The following is an 18,487-nucleotide window of genomic DNA, read 5'->3' on the forward strand; positions in this document are numbered from 1 at the left end:
AAAACCTTCTGTGGCAGCAAGTTCCACAGGTTAATTGCACATCTGGTGAAAAAAGTGTTTATGTGAATGGCTGGCTTTTGTCCCCCAGCATATTTTCCATTTTGGCTTACAGAGTACATCTGGATCAGGCTTCAGGGTTTGAGTCTTAGCTTCAGAGCCAATGGTCTTGTGAAATTTTACTCCAAAATGGCAGAAAGCTGTGAAAATTAGATAATTTATATTTGTGTAGCTAAAAACAGACCCTTAGTCTGATCAGTAGAGTTCTCCATGCAGCAAGACACTTAACAGGAAGTGCTGACCACTCAAATATGTGTGCCTAGAAACCAAATAGAGAATAATTCCAGCAGTGCAGTGAATAAGAGGCATGACTAGGATAACTGCTGGAAATCTGCCAGATTCTCACTGATTGAGTTGGCAATTCAAATTCATAAAGCTCCAGAAGTTCTGGTGTGATTTTTTCTTTGTTTTTGCACTGAGATCCCATATTGATAGTTTCAGCATAAGAGCCTGAATAGAAAGTGTTGTGACTATGAGCAGCACCACTTCAATGAAATAGTTTGTCTAAAGTTCCTCTTTTTAATAGGAAGGATGGATCTAGTGGGATATGCTAGTATGGGTAAGTGGGAGGCTTGGTTGTATTGCTGGCACTTCCAAAGACAGGTCGACATCATTAGCCACATTTTAAAGATGGGGAAACTGAGGCACAACATGGTTGCACAACTTGCCCAGTTTCACATAAAAAGTCATTGTCCGAGCCAGGACTAGAGAACTCAGCTGCTCTGTCTTCCAGGCATGTTTGCTGCCAACTGCAGGTTGAACCTCTCTCGCTTGGCATCCTCGGGACCTGACCGATGCTGGACAAGAGAATTTGCTGAACTATGAGAGGCCAGTATTGTCTAGCACATTGCCAACACTTCCACTGCTTACTGTGCTCTTAAAAGACATTTAAGGATAAATGAGGCCAGAATAACTGCACAGAACACTGAGAGCCAGGACTGGTGGCTGGAATCAAACTTTATGGGACCACAGAAAATCTGGACACATCCATGGTAAATAGCTACTAGGCTAACTAAAATCATGGCAGACCACAGATGTTGTCAGACAAGAAAGCGTTGGACTAGAGTGATCCAACCTGTAGAAGATAAAATACTTCCTCCCTCTTGTTAATCTTCTAGCTGATTTTTATTTCTATAAAGTCTACGCTGCTTCCATGCTGTCTGGGGTTAGCTGTGCAGTACTCTGTGGAGTTGTGATCTGTAAGGTCAGACACAGGCACACCAGACTTTTGGTTTTAACTCTGCAAGGCCACCCTTGTGTATACAGGGCTCTTTCTCATTAAGCAGGCTATTCCCCAACCAACTGGTGATGTCAGGAATAGGTCCATGATCCTTAGGAGCAGTTGGCAGTAGGCATTAGCCTCCTAGCGGGTGGCAGCACAAGGCTTAACTGCTGGAGCTACAGTCTGTTGAAAAGCTAAATGAGTTTTGGCTCTGAAATGGACAATCAGATCAGCGCGGTGATGACAGTGCTGTGAGTAAGAGCATGCTAAGAGCTTTTGCAGACGAGGATGTCTGCTAGTGAAAAAGGTCAAGGAAAGCCCTTTCTTGTACTGAAAGAAACCATCATTTCCTTTATCTTAACATTTGTAAGCTGATGAATAGTGACATGTGTCCTTTGCTATGAATTGAACATCCGGCTTCCTCTGTCCCAGCTAATCACTAGAAAAGAAATGCAGTCGCAAGACTTAAATGTGGCCTGTTGTGCCGAGTAGTGGCCCCAGGTGTCAGGACTTCTGCAGTCTATTTCTCATGCTTGCTGCTGGTGTGCTATCTGCTTTGGGGCAAATCTTTGTGCCTCAGTTTCTTTTTCTGTAAAATGCGGAAAACAACCCCTCCTTCACTGGGGGGTGAGACTCGGAGCCAATTGAGCTGGCCATGTAGGAATTCAGCCCCTTTCCTTAGCAAAGGAGTTGTCCATGAGCCAGACCTGCATTTTGTATGTTTTAGTTGTAAGGACACCAGGATTGTAAGGGCCCCTAACACAACAGGGTTTCTTGGTCTGGGGGAACTCCTAGGGGCTATGGAAACAGAAGTAAGAAAAGTTGCTGGTGATGATGATAGTTCCAGATGCAGGCACAAAGAATACAGCACGCTGAGAGCCCATGCACGCTGCATGTTTCAAAAATCAGTGCATGCACCCTTCCAACTTTGAAAAAGCACAACATTCTCCTAGACCAGTGGTAAACGTCCCTGTGACCTAGGAACCCTTCCAAAGCTATTCAGAAAAGTCCCACTTTTTATAATGTGAGGAAATACATTTTTCCTCATTGCATTCTGGCAAATGGCTGAAGAGTTTCTCTTCAGGCTTTTAATTCCCAGCACTCTCCAATTGACATCACGTGTGCTGGGTTTCAGCCAGTAAGTAAAAGATGGACGTGAAGAATACCTGGAAAAATCCTGTTGGGAACTGAATCAGCCCTTAACATTGAAATGAGTCAGTTGAAGCTTGGGGATGCAGTTCTTTTCTGAATTCCAGCCTCCTGTCCTGGCTCTCAGTGTTCTGTGCATTCTTTAGCTGTAATTTACCCGTAAATGTCTTGTAAGAGCCTAGTCAGCAGTGGAAATATTGCTAATACTGCAAGAAAGTGTTTTGACCTCCCATGGTTCAGCAAATTCTCTTGTTTGGCAATGGTCATGTCCTGAGGGTGCCAGACTAGAGACATTCAACCTGTAGCTAATATCTGTTTAATATTATTTCTATTAGCACCTGGGATTTGCCCTCTCTTTTGCTTGCTGCATCTCAGAGGCATTCACTTTTCTCTCATGATAACTTCCCAGGTGTTTTTTTGACTATTCCTCTACTTTAGTGGCCACATGCTTGTCTTGTGGCGTGATCCTCTGGGGTTTTCTCTAGGATAAGTAGTTTGGTTGAAGATGACTAAATACAGCTTCAATGCCTGCCCCAAGGAGCTGCTAGAGGATACAGATCTAAAGTTACCTAAATCCTGAGAGCAAATCCTCCAAAACATCCCCAAACCCTGCAGGCATAGTCCAGAGCACAAGGAAGTCAATGGAAGTATTGGATCAGACCCAAAAGGGCAGTAGACCATTGCTGAAACGCCTAAACTGGGCTTCTTTGAAGTGGCTCCACTGGAGCTCTGACCTGGCCTGAGCTGAACTCTGGAAGTCTCTGACCGCTGCTGGCACATGAAGGAGGTCTGTTGTCTGATCCGTGTGGCTCTTGTCCTGTTTCTGTAACTCCGTATGGGACCTGAGCTCCCCTTTTGCCCAGGGCCCCACTAGCTGGTGCGGGAAAGCGACTGCTGTCTAGGTCAGAGTGGATGGGAGTTTCATATGCATTTATGGAACAGTTTTGTGAGGCCACCACTGCGATTACAGGTTTAATGATGCTTCACACAAACAAAATGTAATGGCTTCCATCTGTGTCAAACAGGCGCTTCCTGCGGGGAAACACCACTAAATGGGACTTCACAGCAGGGCGACGGAACTGGTTCTCTGCCAGTAGCCATCGGCACCATGGAGGCCTCGCGCGTTAACTCGATTAGAACACAGTGCTAGCAGCAGCAAGGCAGTTGGCTTTGAGGAATCGCTGCCTGTGTGGCAGGGAGGCCCTGAGTTTAAAGGTTACCCAGCTGATCCAGGGCTTGAGCATGAGGAGAGCTGGGAATTGCATGCTCAGCTCAGCGCAGTCTGACCTCCCTGGAAGAGCTGTCTGGGTTCTGCTGGTGCTAGTGATGCCCTCTGCAGCCAATGGTTAATTTGTAGGAGATGGCTGACAGGAACAATCCTGAGCACCACCTGTACAATCTGTGTGCTCGGCGCCTTCCCCACAGCAGATATTATCCCCTTCTCTTCCTGTTGGCCAGAAGGTTGTACTCTCCTGGACTCAGTATGCCTGACTCCTCTCATTAATTTGCCCTGGGCCCCTGAGACCTTTCTGCAGTATTTGTCCCAGCCAGCTCCAGCAATCTATCAAAGAAATTACTGCTTGCTGTACTCCCTGCAGCTTCCTCTGGTGTTGAAAGAGCCCCTGTCTCCTGGCCTAGCTATGTAGCTAGAAAAAATTTTCACTTTAACCTCTGGGGGTAGGACAAGAGCAACGGGCTTAAATGGCAATCTGGAAGTTTAGGTTGGGCATTTGGAAAAGCTTCCGAACTGTCAGGCTGGCAAAGCACTGGAATAAATTGCCTAGGGATGTTGCAGAATCTCCATCATTGGAGATATTTAAGAGCACGTTAGCTAAACATCTACCAGGAATGAACCAGATGGCGCCTGGTCCTGCCATGAGGGCCTGGGACTGAACTTGATGTCCTCTTAAGGCCTCTTCCAGTTCTAGTATTCTGTGATTCTGTGATTTTTATCTCCTGTCTCCAGGTTGCCTTCTGAGAGGGGAAAAAATTCTTTGTTTGCTTAAATACTAGTAACTGTGCAATCTGTTGTGTGTGCAAGTACCCATATTGTTTAGGATTTGCACTCTGATAGTGTCTAGGCATCCCAGTCCCACACCATTGTGCCAGGTGCTGCACAGACACAAACCAGAAAGAGCAACGAGGGGTCCTGTGGTGCCTTATAGACTAACAGAAATGTATGAGCGTGAGCTTTCGTGGGCAAAGACCCACTTCATCTGATGCAGGTCTTTGCCCACGAAAGTGGGTCTTTGCCCACCAAAGCTTATGTTCATACATTCCTATTAGTCTATAAGGTGCCACAGGACCCCTTGCTGCTTTTGTAGATCCAGACTAACACGGCTACCCCTCTGATACTTGAAACCAGAAAGACAGACCCTGTCCCAAAGAGCTTCTAGCTTGGAAAGTATTAAAGCTAGTGCGCATCTAGCACCAAAGCCAGGCAGTGATGTCTCGTAGTTAGAGTAAGGGGGAAGACAGAACCGTTTTCAAGCAGAGGCCTCCCTTCCTGAAGAGAATTGTGTGTGGGTGTGTGCAGAGGTGTGGTGCTGAACACCCTCAAGAGGCACCCTGCCAGAGGTGGTGTGCAGGCTTCTGCCCACATACTTAGCATTTGAGTGGGTAAAGGAGTGAATTCACGAGCCACAGTGCTCAGCCCAGCCCTCCAGCGCAGATGAGTGCATAGCCCCAGAACACCCATCGAGTCCCCATTGCTTCACCTCTTCCTCACAAGACCCCGCATTCTTCTCACCAGACTAGAAATGTCACACAAGCAGCATTTCACACCAGGGCACCTCAGGCAGCCCAGAGGAGGGCAGAAGGTTAAACCAGCTGTTTCAAAGCCTACAGTTTGGATTCACTTTGGGTGCATCTACGCTTGCATTCCTCTTTCAAAAGAGGTATGCCAATGAGGTAAATCAAAAATGCAAGTGAGGTATAAATTTGCATATTTGGCACCTCATTTGTGTATTCTAATTTCCAAAGAGCTTCTTTCGAAAGAAGGAGGCCAGTGTAGATGCTGCTTTTTCGAAAGTAAACCCCTCCTTCGAAAGAATCCTTCTTCCCTTATTTAATGGGAAGGGTTCTTTCGAAGGTGGGGTTTACTTTCGAAAGAGCAGCGTCTACACTGGCTTTCTTCTTTTGAAAGAATCTCTTTTGAAATTAGAATATGCAAACAAGGTGTCAAATATGCAAATTTATGCCTCATTTGCATTTTCCAATTTACCTCATTTGCATACCTCTTTCGAAAGAGGAATGAAAGTGTAGACGCATACTCTGAGAGCAGGAGCTGGGTCTTACTGGCTTGATTTACAGCATCTAGCACATGGAGGCCTGGACCTCAGTTGGGGTTTCTCAGTGCTGCAGGAATAGAAAAAAATATTAGTAATCTTGCACTATTTTTGTGCTGGTATCTCACCTGTTTAAACAAAGGAAGCCTGCACATACTGGTTTGTGTGCAAATGTTGCCTTATTTGTTCTACATTCTTTCTGCTTCTAAGTAATTGAAGTGCTAACACGTGTTGAGTTCATGCAGGGCTGTACACAGGGCAGGGGGATGTGTATGTGTGAAGGGTATGAACATCCCCCACATTTCCATTTTCTCTCCCTTCCTCCCTGCTGCGCTGTGCAGGGAGAGCCTGCAGGGCATGATGGAGGAACCCAAGGCACCCTGGGAGCTGTAGTTCCCTGATCACCTCCCTGCCTAGAAAGCTGGCCCTGGAGCAGGGAAGGGACTACATTTCCCAGCAGGCCATTGGCCACTAGCAACAGGAAAGGAAGAGGGATGAGGGAATTTTTTTTTCATGTACAAATATTATGGCAAGATCCCAGAAGGTAACTTCTATAAAACCTTTCTTACGGTATAATTTTTTAGTATAGTGTAACAAAATCATTTTACCAATCACTGTTTCCACTCAAATTTTTCATTAACCTCTCTTACACACACTCAATGCACCACTGTTTTGAACTCCTTTATATTTAAAAAAACTTGCAGTCCACAATTACAAAAAAGCACATACTCCTTTCCCTCACCCAACCCCAAAATTCCTGCATGGGGGCCTGTCATGGGCACATTTAGCCCCCGTCATGTGTTTTTTCATTGCTCTACATCTGCAGCTCATTAACTGTAAGCAGAGCTCTCATCATCATCTCATCACTGTGCTCTCTAGACACTCCCAAATCTCACCTGCTCTGTTGTTGCAACCCTCAAAATGACCAGTGGGTGCTTCTGACACACCACAAAACCTATGCATGCAATGCCTTTTACCAAGCATTGCATTCTCTTCTGATGTTTCCTCCAGGGCTTTGTGTCATGCATGGAAAAGTACAGAAGGACCGGGCAGGAGCTGTATGCATCTTTGCACAAAGATCATGTGCAGGTAAGGGATGGAAGAGCTCACAATTTGTTTCTACTGTGATTTTTTGTAACTTCCCAGACTGCTCGGACAATGCATGATTGCTTCAGAGGTGAGATGTGGTTCCTATTCTACATACAGCCTGCAGAATGAGTTGGGAAGAATCCTGACTCATGATTGACTGAAAACAATCATGTAATTACTCGGTAATTTTCTATTTACCTCTTGTGGGACTAAGACTACCGTGAAGTCGCTTTAACCACCAATCAGATTGTGAATTCCCAAACCCACTACTCCAGACTTCCCATGGAGTGGGTTAAAGACTAATCTAAATTTACAACGGTGCAAATGTGAGTGAGACTTTGGCTGTGTTCCCTGATTGGATCCTCAGCTGTCAGCTTTCATGCTAGAATTAAGCCTTACAACCAGTTAAATCCCACGTGCAAAACTGTGATTCCTGATTGGTTCACAAAAGATCAGTGTTTTATGCCCTGAAATTCTAATCTCATCTCCCCTTCAGAATGGTAGTTTAAAACTGAACCAAACCCAGGTGTACTTACATTCACGGCCACAACAGAGAGACTCCCAGCTACTTCTGATGAGATGTTCAGAACGTTTTTAACAGAACAGAAACTGCCTCTCATTTTGGTGAACATCAACCTTTTCTGTTGTGGGAGACACGTACTGAGGAGGGCAAACAGGAGAATGTGAACAGTGGTGTTCACAGCAGAGGATGTCAATATCTGTTATTTCACTGTGAACTAGTTTTGTGTTTCCTCTTTTATCCGGTGCCCTTGTGTCATGGCTTGTTATGTACATTATTGCTGTTCAGTGATGGTTGCATTTGGGTGTATTCCAAGAGGGCCAATGTTTAGACTCCATCATGGAGAGTTTTACAAGCAGATCGATATCCTCAGTGTGCAGCAGCTTTAGAACGAAGCGTAGGAGACCTCAAGAGAGTGAGGCAACCCAACACTTACGTGAAAGCATGGCTGCTGTGGTGTCAAAGGTCCCAGACCATGGGTTTATGACTGATGGTATTCCAGCAGCCTCCTCTCCTGGTCCTCACTGATGATTGGTACCTGCTAGACTGGCAGCCCTTGCGGCACTATGTGGGGTTTCCGCGGAGGGTTCCATCCCTCACCTGACTCATCAGGGTCATGCCAGCCATTGGGATCGCAGAGACAGAACAGCTGTGGGTGATTTAGGAGTAGTGGAGAATGGTGGTGTAACATGAATGTCTTTCCTCAAGATGCTGCAGTGTACTTACAGCAAAGCGGCAAAAGGCTGGGCCACCCTGGAAGAGCAGCTGGTCACCAGAGGGGTCCCATGGAAGGCCACATCGGAGCTGTCAGCCCCACGGTGGGTTCTCGATGGGTATGAAGGGCCTGCACGGATGCGGAAGAGGATTCGGTGTGAGAGGGCCTATGGGGCAGTGGTGCGAATGAGGAGCAAAGAGGTAACAAGCTTTTGAATGTGGGGTGCAAATGCTCTAAGTTCTTTCCTTTCCCTGTAGAATAACCCACCAATAACACCCTGACTTAGAATCAGCAACTTAGCCAGACAGTTGCTTGCTTCCCCTGGGCTACTTCTTAGTGATCACAATGTCATAAAATTTAACATTCCTGTGTGGGGAAAAGCATCTCAGCAAGCCCAATGCTATGGCTTAATTTCAGAAAGGAGAACTACACAAAAATGAGGAGGTTAGTTAAACAGAAATTAAAAGGTACAGTGCCAAAAGTAAAATCCTTGCAAGCTGCATGGAAACTCTTCGAAGACACCATAATAGAGGCATAACTTAAACGTATACCCTAAATTAAAAAAATACAGTGGGGCTGTGTCTACACTAGAAAAATAACTTTGAAGTTGTTTACTTCGAAGTAGAGGATCTACACACACCCTACTTAGAAGTTAAACTTGAAAGTAGGGCACTACTCCATTCCCAGGAATGGCGTAAGGACTTTGAAGTTGGGCTCCCTACTTTGAAGTTAACTTTGAAATTAACTTTGAAGTAAGGGAAAATGTGTGTAGGCTCTCTGCTGGCTACTTCGATGTAGTGCCTAACTTCGAAATTAACTTCGACATTAGTTCCTAGTGTAGACGCACCCTCAGAGTACCAAAAAAGTGCCACCGTGGCTTAACAACCAGGTGAAAGAAACAATAAGAGAGAAAAGCATTGTTTAAAAAGTGGACGTTAAATCCCAGTGAGGAAAATAGAAAGGAGCATACATTCTGTCAAGTTAAGTAAACAAATATCCCAAAAAAGCCAAAAAGGAGTTTGAAGAGCAGCTAGCCAAAAATTCAAAAAGTAATAGCAAAATGTTTTTTTTTTTTTGGCACTGGTCAGTTTCACCTGTTTGAGCAGCAGGCAGCCCAGAGCCAGGCACACAGCTGCCTACCACTCACAGGAGACAGAAAACTGACCAGCTACATGAAATTTGACTTAGGCGGGGTTGCACAAGAATGCAGTCTCCATGTGATTTAAGTGTCCACTGTATCTCAGAATATTTACTGCCTCAGCCTTTGTGATTTACAAATGGAGTTCCAATTCTGCAGACCTTCCATAGAGTAGAATACGATTTTCTCCTGGAATTGGCAATGTTCAGAAGACAGCAATGAGGTCCTGCTTTTAAGAAAACTGTGATCCTTTCCTCTTTGATCATAGCACATGATTGTTTATTTGTATGTTATTTTGATCCTTAGGGTCCTCTCTGATACAATATTTGCATCTCAGTTATGAGTCTGCAACCTGTGCCGTTCGTTGCTTGGCATTGTTGTACGTTAGCAGCCTGCATATTCCATTTTAATGACTCCTGTTTTCTTCTCAGGTTCACCTAGCACATAGACCTGAATCTACCACAGTTCAAGAGGGAAATCAAGGTAACGTTATATTGAGTAATAAAAGAAAATGAGCTCATAGGTGCAAAGTTTGAGCTCAGAGAAGCAGACCCTAATCTGAATTTTGTAGGGTAAAAGTGGAGGTATTGTTAGACATAGCACTTAACCAGATGCTGATTTCGATACTGGGAGAAAGTAGAAGTCAAAAGCCTAATATAAAATTAAAGATTTAAGTGCCTCACTGAGAAATCTGGAAAGCACTTGCCTTTAAGGGGTGTGTGCTCAGAAGCCTGACTGTTGTATGTTCAGTGTTTGCCTTGTACAGCAGCAACATCTGTGTTGGACCCACGACTTCTCCATCCTCTGCTGTATGCCATGAGACACCCCTTTCAGACATCATTTGAGAGGAAATGAATAGTGCCCTAGTAGGCTCAGAGAATGAGAAAAAGAGATTGTGACTTGCAAAGAGCTGGGGGGGAAATGAGGGTAAAAATCCTGAATATTTTGGAAATTTCAGAGTTGGGCTTCATCTGTCAATCAGTGGGGAAAAGTCAACACGTCTGTCACCAAACATTTTATTTGGGGCAGAAAGGCCAGTTATGAGTGTAAACACTTTTGGGTGCTGTGGAGTTCAGCCTCCCAGGTCGCAGTACTGGAGTAAACCTCTGGTGTAGATTGATGAACCTGTTATTAACCATGTTTATTGAGTTCGGGTCTAGGTACCAACCGAGAACAGGGCTCCTTTGTTCTAGGCGCTGCACGGCGTGCCAAACAGTCAGTACCCTGAGATGCTTAGAGGCTAAATAGAGAAGGTGGGCGAAGGTAGGGACAAGGGATATGCCATATAGGCAGATCATGTCCGTATTGCCTGAGCATCAGCACAGCACTGCTTTAACTCTCAAAGGGCTGTAGAGGCAAGCGCTGGGCTCCGTGAGTGTTCCCAGGAGATTGCAATCTCCAGTTCTGCCTAGTTTCCTCTGGGAAACATCTTGTTTGTAAGTATTTCTGGGATCAGATGGAGTAAGTACAACTAATTTCAACTCTTATGGGAGCTCAGTTTGTTATAATTCAATGATGGGGCCCGTTCTTCATTCATCCTTCCCTAGCAATGAAGAAGTTTCACTTCTCTCTTGCCTGGTTTAACCCTTTTGGGGTGGAGTTTTGGGAGGAGACAGATAAACAATGTCATTCCCCCAGGCAGAACAGACTGGGAGAAAGTCTCATGTTGCTGTCTGGGACATCTGGCTGCCGCTCAAACTGCATTCTCCTTTATATTGCTGTAGAAGAGCTGAAGCTAAATGGAGCTGAAAGGGGTGTGGATGAGAGGACGGATTGTAACAAGCTGACCTACTTCCCTCCCCTGCATGAAAGTTTCCACTCGGACGACTTCTTTGAATTGTGCATGGAAAGACAAATCATCCTGCAGGAGTTTGCTGAGAGTGAAAAGGTACTGCCTGACCCACTGGGGAGGTGTCTGGGGGCAGGAGAGCTGTTGCTGTGGAGAGGGGCCTGGACAGCGGGTGTTTGGGGACTTGGGCCCAGTATACAATGGCACTGCTTTTGTTAACCATCTATTATTTGTGTGCATGGGAGCTCCCACGATTGGCTAGAACCTGGCCAGGCAGGAAGATGCAAGTGCACACGAGGTTTTTGGTTGCTTTATTCTGTGTCTGTACAGCACCAAGCATGCTGGGGTCATGGACGCTGGCTGGGGTTCCCAGGGGCTACCCCAGTACAGATCATAATAACTGTAATCAGCTTTTATCACAGTGAGCTATTTATTTGACTTCCCCTTGCACTTCTAGGCCCTGAAAGAGCAAACAGCACAAGACATATAACCAGCAGGGGTGATAAACCCTGACTGTGGTTTCATAATGGGCACAGCTGGACATTTGTTGCCATACCTCCAGCAGGGAGTGGAAGGGCCCATGGCCAGAGGTAAAGGAAGGTTTCCGGCAGCTGGGAGATAGGGTGGATCAGGATTCACTCTGACACGCAACTTTCGAGGCCCCTAAAATTCCTTCCCTTCTTCCTCACATCTTGAGCACTGTGTGCACATGTGGTCTCCTCACCTCAAAAAAGATATATTGGCATTAGAAAAGGTTCAGAAAAAGGTGACTAAGATGATTAGGGGTTTGGTACGGGTCCCAGATGGGGAGAGGCTAGAGAGACTGGGACTTTTCAGTCTGGAAAAGAGGCGATTGAGGGGCGATATGATAGAGGTATATAAAATCATGAATGGTGTGGAGAAAGTGAATATAGAAAAATTATTTACCTTTTCCCATAATACAAGAACTAGGGACACCAAATGAAATTGATGGGTAGTAGACTCAAAACTAATAAAAGGAAATTTTTCTTCACACAGCGCACAGTCAACCTGTGGAACTCCTTGCCCGAGGAGGCTGTGAAGGCCAGGACTCTATTAGGGTTTAAAAAAGAGCTCGATAAATTTTTGCAGGTTAGGTCCATAAATGGCTATTAGCCAGGGGTAAAGTATGGTGCCCTAGCCTTCAGTACAGGGGCAGGAGATGGATGGCAGGAGATAAATCACTTGATCATTGTCTTCTGTTCTCCTTCTCTGGGGCACCTGGCATTGGCCACTGTTTGTTGGCAGACGAGATACTGGGCTGGATGGACCTTTGGTCTGACCCAGTATGGCCGTTCTTATGTTCTCACTGCCAAAACCTTCCCCAGTCTCTGTTACAGCGCCTTACACCTGACTTGCTCCCGGCTTCCGCAAGGACATGCCACTGCTGCAAGGCAACACCTCGCTGCCTTCATCACTGCTGTTGGACGTGATGGTCAAATCCCTGCGACGCCTCTTCTCTGCTCCTGAGCTCTGCTTTAATGGCCTTCACCAGCCTTTTCCTACCTGCCCTCCCCCAGGAGTTCTGGAGTAGGCTCCTACCCCCTGAGCACACACCAAACTTCTCTGCCCTCTCCCCAGCTGCATCCTTCACCTGGCCACATCAGTGCTGGTGCCCTCTGACCAAGCTGCCTTTCAGCATGATGCCTCCCAGGGAGGAAAGGGGTGAGGATCTGACAGTGTGGAGGGGAAGGGCCTTTACACTATACATGAAGAGTCCGTGCAAAGGGCAGGTCAGGCAGAATTGGCTCCTTCCAATAGCTCCAGCCTACCTCCTCGCAACTGAGACCCTCAGTTCTCCCCATCCACTCCTTCCCATGATGGCCGCCATCAAATCCTAAGAGATGGGCTGGTTCTTGATGTTGGAAGCGGATTAGTATTAGCCATTTTCCAGGGAGTTCTGAGAGACCTGGACATATTTAGTAGCGATGGCCTTCTTTTTTTATCCTCTTGCCCTATGCATGTTCCTTTCAGTGGGTTCTTTCTCAGTGTTTGGCTCTTCCATGTGGGGCACCCAGCAGTTTGCAGCCATCCACCGATGAAAGCCACTTGTGGAAATATGGATTTACATTCTCCTCCATCCAGCTGGAGGCTGGACATGGCTATAAATAAGAGCTGGCTGGTCATTTGTCATTGGAATGATTTTCTGGCAGAAAATATCCTTTTCATGCCATCAGAGCTTCTCCTGGGAGCATTTCAGTTGTGCTGGAAAAAGGCTCATTTTCCATGGAGAAGACTGGTAACTGTGGCTCCCCAGCTACCCATGAGGAAGAGAATTTGAGGAGCACCTTCCCAGGAGGTAGCCAGGAAGGTGAAGAATTGCATTTTGGTTCTTCTGAAGTGGAACTTTTCTGGAAAATTTTTCTCCGGCAAACCAAACCAAACCAAACCAAACCAAACCACAGTTTTGATTTTTGTCCTCCTTTGGGATGTAAAATATTTCAAAGTAGCAGAATTTTCTGTGGGAAGGGATTTTCCATTTTTTGGCCAGCTCTTACAGGGTATGTCTACGTGGCAAAGTTATTTCGGAATAACAGACACTGTTTCAAAATAACTTTGCGAGCGTCTACACAACACAACCGCAGTTTTGAAATAATTTTGAAATAGTGGACAGCTTGTTTCAAAATTCACCATCCTCATTGTATGAGGAATAGCGCCTATTTCAAAATAGTGGCTGTATAGAAAGGAAATTGGGGCTATTTTGAAGTAAGCCATAGTGCACCCACTGGTTCTATTTCGAAATAAGGTCTGTTGTGTCTGTGAGCTCTGTTTCAAAACAGCACTCAGCTATTTCAAAATGCATTTTGTGTGTAGCAGCTTTATTTTCAAATATGCTCTTGCAGAAAGTCTCTTCTGGAAGAGCTTATTTCCAAATAATGCTGCTGTGTAGACATAGCCACAGAGAGAGAGAGAGAGAGAAAGCAAGCTCTTATTTTTTCATGTAGCTTTTTCTTGGCACTTTTCCAATAAATAGTAGCCACATTATTCCTCTCCAATGTGCTGGCCTCCTCATCCCATTTGAGCTGTAGGTACCGTTTACAGCAAGGCGTCGTAATTAAACATTCCCCACCCCCAGCAGAAGGAGAAATGGATGAAAATATGAAATGTGTTTTTCATGAACTGTCCTAATCTCCGTCAGAGGCGTCAGGCTCTCGGTCTGTTTCGTGTAACTCCACAGGAGCTCATCAGAAATGCCAGACACTTTCCTCCGGCCACAGTCACTGCATTGCCAAGCTGACAGAGGATTAAAAAAAGCAGTAGGGGGTGACATTAGCTGTCCTGTATTCACTTAGTATGCTGCATGCCTGCCTTTTAAAAGGCTGTCTCCGGAGCTGATTGCACTCTAGCCATGCAAGGGGAACTGGCTTACCTACTCTCTTGCGGAGAGACGTCACTGTGTTGCAGTGGCAGGTAGGAGATGGATTGCTCCACTGCAGGGTTGCAGTGGCTCTGGAAAGCACTTTGGGTTTTCCAATGTTACATGGTTTTGTTACCGTGGCACAGCCCAAGAGAATCCTTTGTAACCTTGTCAGCGACACAGGCTCACCCTACGCACGGCAGGGAATTCCGTTCGGGTGTGACCCAGCCTGTGTTACGCACAGCCACTGTGTAACACAGTCTACAGTCAATACAGGCCAGCTCCACACGACCCAAAGATGTCAGGGGTTTGCTGTGAGCTGGGACCAGATCTGAGAGCCGTATTCCCCTCACTGGCAGAGTGTCTCATTGTCACATGCCCCCTTGGCAGCCAAGCGTGTTGAGGGGGAAAGAGTAGGGTTTTTCTCTGTACTGGAGTAAGGGCGTAATGTGCTGGAATGTGTGTGTGGATCTGAATCTTTGTGCACAGAGCGTAGGGGGATGGAGCATTACACTGTGTGTGTCTGTACAGGACACTGAGGCTGTCTGTAGGAGGACTAGAGGGAAAGCTATGTGTGTTTGGGACGGGGTATGAGGCTGCATGGAGCCCTTCCTAGGCCCTGAGTTGCTGCAGAGCTCCTCCTAGGCCCAAGACAGGGGACAGCCATTGTGAGGGGGAGCTCTGGCTCTTAGCACGGCAGTCCCATGGCACTTTCCCCTGGCAGGGGTGGCCGAGGCTGAGAAGTCATTGCTGGCAAGACAGCTAACTAGCAGGGTGCGGCCAGGGTTATCACTGAGTGCCAAGTGGCATGGAGTCAATGGTGTTGGCTGGAGGGGAAATGTAAGGGCTCAGCTGGCTGGCTGCAGGCCCAAAAATCAAGGCTAGAGGTAAGCCCTGGATCTCTGTGGCCATAGATGAGAGGCGGACCTGATAAAACCGGACAGGATGGGCACAACTTGGTGTGTTTAGCAGGACGTTTATTTCCGCCAGCGTACGGCACCTTTGCTAACGGAGCTGAGCAGCGCTTAGGGAGTCTGCCCGGCTGCAGCCTGCCCTCCCCATCCGTGGTTTCTGTTTTACTGTGTGTGAGCAGAGCTGGGAGGAGCCCAGCGACCATCAGCCCCAAGCTTCCATTCCAGTGTGTGCTGGGCGTTCCCAAGGGCTCCCGCCTTCCAGGGGGAATGGGGAGAGCTGCATGCATGGATAAGATCCCTTCCCCTCAGGATGACTACATTGATTTCAGCAATGGCATCACAGCAGCAATGAATCCCAGTTGTGGATGAATTTCAGACTGGTGCCCCTCATTCTAAAGACAGGGTCACACAGATTTCACTTCCTGTGATGGTGGACAGATGGGGGTACTGGAAGCAGCCCCCCAGCACGGCCTGAAGCTAGGAGGGACCATAAATAGCCTATGACCTTCCTAACCAACAGCTCACCTTTCCTTGTACCATGCTGCCACAGCAGATGTGCTCTCGCTGAGGTTCTTTAACCGTGGAATTCACCTCCCTGTCTCTGAATTTGGGGGCCTTCTGGGCACAGTTGAAAGCCTGGTTTTCTAAGCAGGCCTTTCGGGAGGGCTGGGTGGTTGAGGTTGGTCTGGAAAATGTACAAGATGGGAATTGGATTTGCTGCGAAAAGTGCTTTTCCCTGGTAGCTGTACGTGTTTGTACAGGTGTGTTGTGGGGGAGGGGATTGTGGAAGGAGAACTTGCTGTTTTGATGGTTTTGCGATTGCGTTATCTTCTTTGTGCTATACTTTGAGCTGAGGGGAGAAGCCCACAGGACCAGATTGTCCCATGGAAATCTATGAGAGTTAGACTAACCTGCTCAAGTACTCCTGGAAATCCCACTAAGTATCTCTCTTTATCTTCAGGCACATCGCTGACAGTTGATTGTTGGAAATGTTTTTTCCATTGACACGGAAACTGTGTGTGTTAGTGGGTCCATTCTGACAATAGTTTGTTTCAAAATCAAGAAATACGACTTTGGTCCAAAAACGTTGATGCAGGATGTTTGGACGGTTTCAGAATCCTCCATTTCAATTTTTATTCCAAAACAATGTTTCATGTTGATGTGTTTTCTGTTATGATTTATTTATCATGTTGACACTGAAATGTTTTGATTGACGTGAAACAAATTTTTTCAAACACCTTGTTTCCTGGGAAATTTAAAAGTTTTGGCTTTTTGTTCCAAGGTGTAATGAAAAAAAAAAAATCAAAATGCCAAATTTTCCATGGCATGGAAATTCCAGTTCCTTACCAGCTCTACCAAAATACCTTTGAAAAGCTGGTCCTTGGGTCCAAGTTAAGTGGATGGATGTTTGTTTAAATCCAAATGGATTTTTATTTAAACAAATAAACAAACAAAAACCCCTCTTAAAAAAAAGCAGCAAACCTCTAGAAGATGGTGTTTTCTCTAGTTCCTTTTCTGCATCTGAATGAGCTGCACAAAGATGCTTTGCTTTAGGCAATACCTTAGAAGGTAATCATTCAATTATTTTATGTCACCTTTGCATCACTGATTAATGATTCTAGCAACCGATGAACTCAATTCTGGTAGGAAAAAAGAGAAAGTTTATTTAACCTATGTTAATTTCAGGCTGGCTGGTACCTCATTAGATTGGGGCCTTGTCTGTAGAGCAATGTCCTGATAAGTACACCTCTTCATTGTCAGATCTTTTTTACTCAGTGGGAATGAAATTTGCTCTGAGTTCAGACTGGGAAGAAGTATCTCCACCCTGGGCTTTGTTTATTTTTAACAACATGGAAATATATTTTGCTGTAAGCGAGTGGTTGGTTTAAATGAAATGATTTAGCGCTGGTGACAGGTATTCCAAAGATAGTGCAGGAAGCATGAAGAAATACTTCCTTTTGTTGGTCTTAGATCTGCTACCCAGTAATGACATTTGGTGGCCCCTAGTTTTTGTGTTATAGGAACAAGTAAATATGTTTTCCTTCTTTACTTTCTCCACACCAGTCATGATTTTATACACCTCTATCACATTCCCCTTAGGCTGGGTCTGCACAGAGGGGTATTGTCAGCAGCTTCATGCTAATGAGCAGTCTTGCAATTACAAATAGCTGCTCATTAGCATAATCACACAATTAATTACCATAGCTGCAGGAGATCTTGCTACCAGCAGAAGCTGCTGCCGGTGATATACCGGCCGTATAGATGTCCCGGGAAAACCTCCCTTTGTCGCCAGCCCCTTATGCCTAAGTCTCCTCTTTTCTACACTGAAAAGTCACCGTCTTTTTAATCTCTCCTCACATGGCAGCTGTTCCAAACCCCTCGTTATTTTGTTGTCCTATTTAAACCTATTTCCAATGCTGAGATATCTTTTTGTTTTTTTGAGATGAGCTGATCACATCTGCATGCAGTATTCAAGATGAGGGAGAACCATAGATTTATACAGAGGCGATAAGATATTTTCTGTCTTAGACTCTGTACCTTTTAAAATGTGATTCAAGGAGCACACAGAAAGCAAGAGGTGCACAGGACGTATAAGGTAATCACTGGCTTCAGAGGGGGGTTGAGAACAACTTTTCCTGGCAAAGAGGTACAGGACTGGATGTTGTCTGAAGTTTGTATTGGTAGGAGGAGGGTTTGCTAGAATGGCTGTCCTGGCTGGAGCAGAGGGATGGTAGCTAGTAGTTGTAACCTTGGCTTAGCCCAGTGGAAAGGAATTCCATGCTTGAATCGTATCTGAGCAAAAGATGGCTTTTGCCCTGTGTAGCATTAACCAATCAGGATGCTCTTTCTATTTTATTAACACAGCGTGGTTGATAAAATATTAATCCTTGATCAGTCATTTTGTTGTGAGAATTTAATATAAAAAAAAATTACATATGAATAGTACTATAATAAATAAAACAGTGAACTCACACTGCTGTGCCCTTTTGGGTAATGTTGCTTGCTGATTCAGCTCCTAAACCACTGAGGCCTGAGTGTCACTAACCTGCCACAGAACACAAGCCAAAGAAGCTCTAATGCAAAAGAACATATGCTCGGTGTGTTCCTGTCCTGCGTTTGCTGGCTCAACTGGACACACATCTCAGATAATATCAGGATAAATATCTGTAAAACTATCTTCTTTCCTAGTTCATTCATTTCTTCCTGGGATCATATGGCAGTGCCCTGGGA

The 18,487-nt window shown here is 45.7% G+C and overlaps 1 protein-coding gene across 1 annotated transcript in view; it reads left to right on the forward strand.

The window, feature by feature from the left end:
* WDFY4 (WDFY family member 4) overlaps positions 1-18,487 on the forward strand; it is a 217,747-nt gene that overhangs the window by 123,854 nt on the left and 75,406 nt on the right. The window contains exons 39-42 of the mRNA XM_074999912.1: positions 6,727-6,804; positions 8,033-8,239; positions 9,609-9,660; positions 10,902-11,065. Coding sequence (XP_074856013.1) covers positions 6,727-6,804; positions 8,033-8,239; positions 9,609-9,660; positions 10,902-11,065 — 501 coding nt within the window. The remainder of the gene's footprint in view (positions 1-6,726; positions 6,805-8,032; positions 8,240-9,608; positions 9,661-10,901; positions 11,066-18,487) is intronic.

Source organism: Carettochelys insculpta, chromosome 7 (genome assembly GCF_033958435.1).
Source record: "Carettochelys insculpta isolate YL-2023 chromosome 7, ASM3395843v1, whole genome shotgun sequence".
In the NCBI taxonomy this organism is placed as follows: Eukaryota; Metazoa; Chordata; order Testudines; family Carettochelyidae; genus Carettochelys; species Carettochelys insculpta.